Below are 9,108 nucleotides of genomic sequence, written 5' to 3'. Positions count from 1 at the left end.
CAGTGATTTGCGGGCAAATTTCCTTCGGTCTTTGTAAGGGTGGGAATTTAAAAACATCACAGTCAGGATCACACCGCGTAAGTATACTGATTTATTCGTGAGAAAAATTTCATCGTACATGTTTTTTAGAAACATCCTTGGCCTTACGTCCTTTTATAAACCATGCTTTGTCTCCGGCTGCACCCAATTTTCCTTAACCAGCTCCCGGGGGGGGGGGGTGTCACTTAGGTTGGGACGAAGCATGTCTAAGTCGTTTCTCGGCTCATCTGTTGCTTTAGGTTCTCCGAGATCAATTTCGTTTTCCTTGGCAAACCTAGGTGCCTACCGTAGTGGCACCTGCCGTGGGGCTTCCCGGCACCGCTTTCCTTGTGGACAAACTCTCTTCACTCCGCCCCCTGACAGATAAAACCCTGCCATCGCCCCGTGAGCCTGGCTCTCCCACTGGCTTGGCAACAACTTCTGCCTCCAGCCCCGTGGACCCCACAAAGGTGCTCTCGGACAGTCAGCCACTACCTGTCCCTGCATCGAGGCAGTTAAGAGAGCCCTGAGAGGCTTCCCCACCCCTCCTCCCTACCCCCAGGGATTAGCCTTTCGTTCCTTTCTTCCTCTATACCAACCATCTCAAGGAGTACCGAGGGAGCTCTTGTTTTCAAAAGATTTATCCTCTTGGAGAAAAAGTTCTCCAAAGCCACAGTGGTTAGTGCAGCAGCCCTGAGGCTTTAATGGCCCACTGCTCCGGCCAGATTATGTGCAGGTAAAGGACCTTCCCCCACTACCCGTATCTTGTTGTTCGAGGCCACTCAGCTCACTTTGGGGCCAAACAGGACAAGCAACCAAAACCACTCACTCCTCCCTCCCTGGATCAAATAAATATCTTCATCCACTTGCTTATATTTAATCCACAGGTGCTAGTCTGTGGAATGGGGCTGTGCCTACCCAAGTCAGCTCCGGGAACATCTTAAGTACCTGCTGGAGAGTTCTGGCCCCTGCTTCCCCTTCTTTCCCAGCTGTCCTCCTCCAGATGTTTTGGTCCTACACCAAACTCACCCCAGCGAAGCTGAAGATAGGGAGAGGAGGAACTAGTTAAATATTACGGTTCAAACCCACCGACTTAATCCAGTGGTTCTCAGGCTTTGCTGTCCATTAGAATCACCCGTGCAGGAGCACCTGGGTGGCTCCATCGGTTAAGCCTCCGACTTCGGTTCAGGGCATGATCTCGTGGTTCGTGAGTTCAAGCCCCGCGTCGGGCTCTCTGCTGACATCTCAGAGCCTGGAGCCTGATTCTGTGTCTCCCTCTCTTTCTGTCCCTCCCCTGCTCTCTCTCTCGGTCTCAAAAATAAATAAACACTGAAAAGATACATAAAAAAAGAATCACCCGTGCAGCTTCTAAAATTCCCTGATGCCCAAGTGCACCTTAGACCACTTAAATCAGAATTTCTGATTTAACGGGGACCAGAAACGGTGTTCAGGTGAGCCACATTCAAGAGCCAGTAACTTTAACGGCTGTTACTCGTATCTCTGAATCAGTGTTGCCAGCCATGTCTGTAAGTCCTATACGTACCTCACTTTAGAACTTTCCATGTGGAGTCAGGCATACGGCCAAGGCTTCCGACGATGATAGAATACCTCAGTCTGTTCCTGATTAACTCCTAGAACTGGAATGCGGTGGCTATTCCAAGACCACACATATGTCCCAAAGTCGCACATGACAAACATTTTATTACGTTAAAAAAAAAAAAGTCATCTGTCAGCTGTTCAACTGCAGGCTACCTCATCTGAGGTTACCTCAGAAAAATGGCATCAGAAAACAAATACAGATTTTCAGGATCACAAAATGGCGAGATTCTGCTCCATTTCCCCATTAAATGTTAATCAGTGGCTTCGGCCACTTCTGCTCAGAGCACCCAACTGCTGACATCACATAGGACCCGGTTATCCTAATGACACCGGCGAGAGGGGTCCGTCCCCAGCCGCCTCCCCGGCTGCCAGACGGTGGCGGCCTGAACAAGAAGGCAACACCCGGTGGCTCTGGGCCACTCCTCCGCGGCGAGCTCGCGCTTCTCACGATGGGCTCCGGGGGCCACATCGACGGCGGTGGCGGCATCTGGGGCCCACATGAGCAGACACCGCGCGGGGCCGCGGTAGGCCCCGCGATTGCTTCCATCTGAGGTCCCACCCGGTGTGGTCCCGCCTCACTGCGCAGCAAATGTCACACCCCGAGAGAGGGTAGGAAGTGGTGCTTCACCCCAGGAGGCGGGGACACCTGTAGAGGGACCCGCCCCGCTTGCCTTCTGGCTCCTAGCGGTTTCTGAAGACCGCAGCGTCCACGCCACAATCTGGGCATTTGGACACGACCCAAATGCCGTGCGTGGGTCCTCAGTTCGCCCTCCCGTTCCCGGGGTGTGTCGAAGGCCGTGCAGTTTCTGGGGGTCAGAAGCTCCCAGGCTGCTCGAGAGGCACACGTGCGTTCTCACTTCTCTTCTCGCCTTCCTGCAGACACCCGGCCGTACCTCTGGTGGCTTCGGGCGAGGTCAGATGGCTTCCTCCACCTGCAGGGGCTGCCCCACCCCTCCGCCTTCGAGAGTCCTTCTGCTCTGCCCACACCTGTCCCCACCCCTGCACCAGGCCCCGCCACAGAGGCTCGCCACCCGTACCCGTCCGTCAGAGGATGACGGTGAGCGTTCAAGACATCCGTCGTTTCCCCACCCTGGGCCAGCGCCCCCCTACCCCTACCCCTTCCTCCTCCCTGCCATCAGTCCTGCACCAGGAAGTTGATGAGGGCCGTTCTGGGGGAGAGGAACGTTTTCTTGATGCTTCGCCCCTGCAAGAGCCTGACACCCAGCTCGCTTTGGAGGACGAGTTCGTGGACTTTGTCCTGGTCCCGCGAGACTCGCTGGGGCACGGGGATTGTGCCGCAGGCTTTGTTGTTGATCTGAGGAGAGAAGCCGAGACAAGCGATGAGGAAAAGTCCTGAGAGTGGCAGGCGCCTTCCCCAAGGAGGGGTGGCGCCCGTGCCCAGCCTCCCAACACACCCAGACGGGCAGGGAGAGGCTGGGGGCCCCCGGCACCTACGGCCAGTGCACCTGTGCTTCCCGAGCGTGGCCCCGTCCCAGCTGCGCAGGAAGTGAGGTCACACACCCTCAGCTGCTCCCCGGGGGAGGGGAAGGGCTGCGTCACCCAGGATTTTACCCAGGCCGCGGGTGGGCCGGCTCGCGCGGAAGGCAGGCAACCTCCCTGTCACGGGCCTGGCTCCTGTGAAAAGGGGGCGCCCGGGCACGGCGACCGGGAACCTGGGCCCACATCACTTTAACTCTCCTTGCCGAGAAGGGGCCGGTACAGTTGCAGACGTCGGTGGGTATTCACTGAGGATTTTTCAATACGGACAAACTTCACAGCAAGTATGAACTGACGTGGGCACGGGGGAAAGTGCTCTCACGGCCCTGGTGGCTTCTCAACAGCCATGCTTCAAATCCCCAAGCCCACTGCTCCCGTAAGAACACTCAACGCTTCTTTCACTGATGCTCCTGTTTTTTTTACCGGGAAAATGCAGTCACTGTATTATGAAAAGTTACCAGGAATAGTCTCTGAAGTTTCGACCAAAGCCTATTAGGTGTCCCTAATCACCCGCCTCATTTTTTTCAGATTTATGTAGAACTTGGTGGCATTTTTCTTGGTTGCATCACTCTATATCACTGCGCGGGAGCCAAATATGGTAAAATAGTACGTCCTGAAATGTTCTAAAATATGGTTCTTTTGGGGGGGGGGAGGTGCCTGGGATTGGTTCCATCCAGTGGCTCAGTCGGTTGAGCGTCCAACTTTTGGTTTCGGCTCAGGTCATAATCTCGAGGTTTGTGAGTTCAAGGCCAGCATTGGGCCCTGCACGCAGCACGGAGCCTGCCTGGGATTCTCTCGCCGCCCTTCCCCCGCCACTCGCAGTGTCTCTGTCTCTCTCAAAATAAATAAACTTAAAAATAAATAAATATACAAATAATGAATTAAAAAAACGTGGCTCTTTTAAAAAAGTGTGAGTCTAGGGGTGCCTGGGTGGCTCAGTCGGTTGAGCGTCCGACGTCAGCTCAGGTCATGATCTCGCGGTCCGTGGGATCGAGCCCCCCCCCCCCCCCCCCCCCCCCCCCCCCCCCCCCCCCCCCCCGTCGGGCTCTGTGCTGACAGCTCGGCAGAGGCTGGAACCTGCTTCGGATTCCGTGTCTCCCTCTCTCTCTCTCTGCCCCTCCCCCACTCATGCTCTGTCTCTCACCATCTCAAAAATAAATAAACATTAAAAAAGAACAACTAAAAAGTGTGAGTCTCGGGGTTGGGGGTGGCTCAGCCGGGTTAAGCGTCCACCTCTGGATTTCAGCTTCGGTCGTGATCTCGTGTTTCGAAGAGCTGGAGCTCTATGTCGGGCTCTGCGCCGACAGTGTGGCACCTGCTTGGAATTCTCTCTCTCTCTCTCTCTCTCTCTCTCTCTCTCTCTCTCTCTCTGCCCCTCCCCCGCTCGCTCTCTGTCTCTCAAAACAAATAAACTTAAAAAATAAAAGTAAAATGAAAAAGCGTGAGTCTCCTGGACGCAGGGTTTTGGTGTCCTAAAACAGAAGAGCTAGCGCTGCTGCTCAAAGGACTGTGCCCCCCACCACCCGCCTTCTCGTTTCTAAGCCATCGGGAGCTACCTTCTTCCACCGCCCTGTGCTTGCTTTGACCGAGACCTCCCACCCTGTCACACCAAAGCCGTGCCCCCCGTGAAGTCCTGGGGGCCCCGGACACGGCCTTCTCAGAACTTGGTAATGAGTCACACAGCTCCAGCTTCCGCTTCCGGATCTTACCCAGGGAACAGGGGCCCGGGGCAAGCGAGAGAGCGCGTGCTTTTGCGCAGACAGACTCAGGCTTGACTCTCAGGCCTGGACTCACAAGCCGTGGGACCTTCAGTTTTCTCTTCTTTAAGGATGGAATCTTCCGGACTGTTGAGGAAGATCACCTGTCCGAAGGGACCAGCTCACTAAGCCTTACGCCTCCTTACTCCCGGCCACGATGGAAGGGGCCGGTGTGGGATGTGCTCGGCACAATGACCCTACTTCCAGACCCAGGGATTCCCTGGGGACCTGGGGGCTGGCCCCTCTGGTGAGGCCTGTCCGGGGAGCTGAATCGTTCTTGTCCCCAGCTGGGCTGGGGAAGGGGGTCCCGTGACCTCAGGATGTGGCCAGGGAACCCAGCAGGCCTTCCCACACGGCCCCAGGCACCCTCTCATGGCTTCTGGAGCCCTGGGACTCCCCTGAGTCGCCTCACCCCGGGCAGTCCCTTCGCGGCGGGTGGGTCTCTATCATGCTCCACCTCCTGGCATGAGGCACCAGTTAAATGGACAACAGATGCTCCCGGACTTGGCCTTCAGGGGCCCAAAGGGGAAGAAGCTCTCTTTGACTTTATAAGAATCTTTTGGTCTCTGGTGGCTTCACAAGCTTCTGCCCCTCCATCTATGCCACTGCCCCCCCCCCCCCCCATCACCCACAGCCTCGGTCCGGGGCCTCGGCATTGTTCTCTTGGACTTTTCCAGCTGAAAAGTTGGAAACCATGAGCACTGCCCTCGCCCCACCCACGGCCGCTCACCGACACGGAGGCAGCCCCGCAACAGAGAAAAACAAGGAAAGCTCCCGCCGACCGAGCTCTCGCTCTGTGCCAGGCGCTGCTACGCAATCCACCCGAGCAAACCTGCTTATCCTCCTGCAGCCTCGTAAGGCACATGCAGGACCACTGCGTGCCCATTGTACGGATGGGAAAGCCGAGGCACAAGAGGTGAAGCTACCTGCCCGAGGCCCCACCCCACAAGTGGAGACGGGATGACCTCGTGGATCCTCTCTCCCCCTGGTCAGCCCCCTGCTAGCCCCCAGCCCTGATGCCCTGCTTGAGCCTGTGCTCTAGCCCCCCTCCGTGGCTCACCGTCCCAATGTCCCTGAGGGCGCTCCCCTCTTTGCTTCTGCCGAGCAGGCATCCTCTTCTGCACTAGGGAAATGCTGCTCCTCTTTACGGCCAAGGTCCCACGTCCCCTTCCCTCAATGCCCTGACTGTGCGAAGCGGTGACCCCGACACGAGCACCTAGCAAGCAGGACCGGCAGGAGCCTGTCATTTAGTCATTTATGTGACATGGGTAAAACAGGGCCCGCTCCAGGGCAGCTGTGTGGGGGTAAATGAGTCAGGATCTCGAAAGTTCTTCAGGCAGTGCCCGGCCCGCAGTCGGTGCTCACTGCTTGTTAGTGAGTTTTGTCACTAGTGTGTCCAGAAGCAAGCTAAGCGTCTCCTGGCGTCATCCGATCTAATTCTTTCAACAACTAGACAGAGCAGCCACTGTGTGGCCCCCATTTCGCCGTTGAGGAAACCGAGGCTTATGGAAGTATCTTGTAAGACGGAGACTTACGGGCAGGAGAGTCTCGCTCCCAAGCTCCACGTGTTAACCTTGAGTCTCCAGAAACTCCCTGTGTGTGTGTGTGTGTGTGTGTGTGTGTGTGTGTGTGTGTGGCGTTTGTGTGCCCCCTAGACCATCCCTCGTGGGCGCCACGCTGCATGGAGAGAAGGCGGTGCCCCTGGGCTCAGTATCCCTAGTGTTGGGCACGGCCCTGCATGCCATGGGCACCGAGAACTCGAGCCGGACCGAATCACGCTGAATTACACTGCATGGTGCTCAGCTCCCATTTCCGGCCGGGGCGCCAGTCGAGATCACACGAACACAGAACGCAGGCCTCCACAGGAGGTCTGTCACATGGCCCGGTGCCCCGAGCCCGAGGTGCTCAAGTTGGGTAGACCCGCAGGGAGTCCCATTTGTAAACATTTTAAACTCGGAGTTTTCATTTCAACGACAATCTGAAATCCTTTCTCCAATTACCAAAACGAAATTTCTTTTCTGCAGTGATCAAAGTGGAATGATACTACATAGGCTAAACCTTCAGTTCCTCAAGCTGGCATTTCTCAATGTGCGGAGGACGTGTTCTCAGGGGCCCACGAGATCTTTCTTATTTAAAAAAAAATTTTTTTTTAATGTTTATTTATTTTCGAGAGAGAAAGAGAGAGCATAAGTGGGGGAGGGGCAGAGAGAGGGGGAGACACAGAATCCGAAGCAGGCTCCAGGCTCCGAGCTGTCAGCACAGAGCCCGACGCGGGGCTCGAGCTCACGGACCGTGAGATCGTGACCTGAGCCAAAGTCGGACGCCTAACCGACTGAGCCACCCAGGCGCCCTGAGATCTTTCTTACAGACATCACTTAAGGTAAAGAAGAAACGGCTTCTCTGCGCCACAGAGCTGTTTTTGACTTTGAGAGTTTTGGAAGAAGCCCTCCAGGCCAAGCCCATGTCCTCCTCTCTGTGGGGGAGGCAAAGTGGGGTCAGCGTGGAACCAAGCGCCAGGGGAGGTGGCGTGGAAACAAGAGTGGCTTCCGAGGGGCTGAGCCTCCCGCATGAAGCCGTTTCTCCACACGTCCACCCCCCTGCTGGGCCCAGGGTTTGCACAGACACAGAAGGGCAGGGTTTGCACCTGCCTGGCAGACCGGGCCCCTGGGAGGCTGTGCTCTCCCTCAGCCCCCGGTTGATGTCTTCATGGCCTTTTTCACAATGTGCAGTAATATTTTTCTTTCCTTTTTCTCTTTCCCGTCTCTCCCACTCGGCTTACAGCTCTGTAGGTATTAGGGACCCTGTGTGTCCTGTTTGATTTGTATCCCCAGAGCCTAGCACTGTGCCTGATGGTAACGTGAGAACTACTGATGAATCAATAAACCCGGGCAAGGCGACCAACTTCTCTGATTCCTCCACTGAAAACACTGAGAATGGAAACGCCTACTTCACTGAGTGAGAAGAGTTTACTTCGATTTTGGATGCGAATGACCTGGCCCCATACGTGGTTCAGAGACGTGTGTGCTAAGAGGTCCCCCAGTTCAGCCACATCAGCTTACATATGTAACAATCATATAAAGGATAAACTGTTAGAGTTACCTGCTCTATAAAAGGTTGAAATAAAAAATGTCTTTTATGTACCTACAATGATGCAATTTACCAAAAAAAAATTCTTTTTTTTTTTTTTAAAGTAGGCTCTATGCCCAGCACGGAGCCCAATGCGGGGCTCAAACCCGCGACCCTGAGATCACGAGTTGGAAGCTCCACTGACTGAGTTACCAAGGCGTCCCCCCCGCAAAAGAAATTTGATGTAGCCTTTCTGGAAGAGATTTTTCAGTGAGGTGCTCCTGTTCTGCCCACCTCCTCGCTCTCACCCTCCTCCCTAAATGAACCAGGAGCAGCTGAACGAAACAGACAGAAGAGGAGACTGGAACACGGCTGGAGAACAAGACGATCAGAACCTGTAACGCGGGACAGGGTTCTATTTTCCACTTTCTAATCCCTGGAGGGCCCTGAGTATTTTATGCTCACAAGCTTTTGGTATGCGGTGACCTCAAAACTGAAGCGTGCAAAGCAAAGACGGGTGGGACGGTCAGGCTGAGGGCGGGGTAGGCTGGAAAGGCCCAGGCAGTGGCTGTGGGTCTCGCGCGGGGCCAGGAGACTCCCAGAGTCTGGGGCTGCGGGAGAGACTCACCAGGACGGCCATCTCCACGACGTCGGGCTGCTGAAGGAACTGCGGGTCCACGGCTGGCCACGCCTGAAGCAGCACGCCGGCGTCCCAGGCATAGTGGGCACACAGCTTCCCGGGCACCTGTTGCAGGCCTGCAATGCCAAGGCACAGAGGGTCACTGAACACGCAGGGCTCACGGGGGGGCAGGGTGAGTCGCTTTCGCCCCGGCACAGCCCGGCGTGGAGCTGCCTGAGGCCGCACTACGGCTTTTTCACAGCCTGCCAGGTGCCCCCCCACTTACTCTGGCCTGGGTTTATGGGTAGCCCCCCCCAACTATTTTCAACAGCGCCCAGAGCTGTAAAGATGGGTGGACACGTGGTTCTAAAGTGTGCATTTTGGGAACAACAAGGCCGCTGATCTGCCTTGGTCTCTGCGGTTCTGTTGATGAAGGAATGTCTTTGTGCTCCTGAGAGCGGATCCCAAAATAACGAGCTGTGCTCGCTTCCTTTCCTGCCTGTGATTACTTGTGGTCCGCGAGGCCCTCCCGCCGGGTCCTTTTACTCATCA

At 55.8% G+C, this 9,108-nt stretch overlaps 1 protein-coding gene and 1 long non-coding RNA gene across 6 annotated transcripts in view; one reads left to right on the top strand and one right to left on the bottom strand.

Annotated features, from left to right (window-relative positions):
* Window positions 1–9,108, bottom strand: part of LARS2 (leucyl-tRNA synthetase 2, mitochondrial) — a 167,953-nt gene continuing 158,845 nt past the window's right edge. For 4 of the 5 annotated variants that reach the window (XM_042978749.1, XM_007088398.3, XM_042978750.1 and 1 more), the window contains 2 exons: window positions 8,566–8,693; window positions 1,316–2,932 (listed from right to left, as the gene is read on the bottom strand). In XM_042978749.1, coding sequence (XP_042834683.1) covers window positions 2,753–2,932; window positions 8,566–8,693 — 308 coding nt within the window. In that variant the 3' untranslated portion in view covers window positions 1,316–2,752. Of the gene's footprint in view, window positions 1,058–1,315; window positions 2,933–8,565; window positions 8,694–9,108 lie in introns of those variants that run through there. The other variant, XR_006214756.1, reaches the window with a different exon arrangement.
* LOC122236636 lies at window positions 3,080–3,863 on the top strand. Its single transcript, XR_006214757.1, has 3 exons — window positions 3,080–3,351; window positions 3,643–3,720; window positions 3,834–3,863. It is a non-coding gene; the product is annotated as an uncharacterized LOC122236636 (long non-coding RNA).

This window comes from Panthera tigris, chromosome A2, assembly GCF_018350195.1.
Source record: "Panthera tigris isolate Pti1 chromosome A2, P.tigris_Pti1_mat1.1, whole genome shotgun sequence".
Lineage (NCBI taxonomy): Eukaryota > Metazoa > Chordata > Mammalia > Carnivora > Felidae > Panthera > Panthera tigris.
This window is presented reverse-complemented; position numbering and strand designations above follow the sequence as displayed.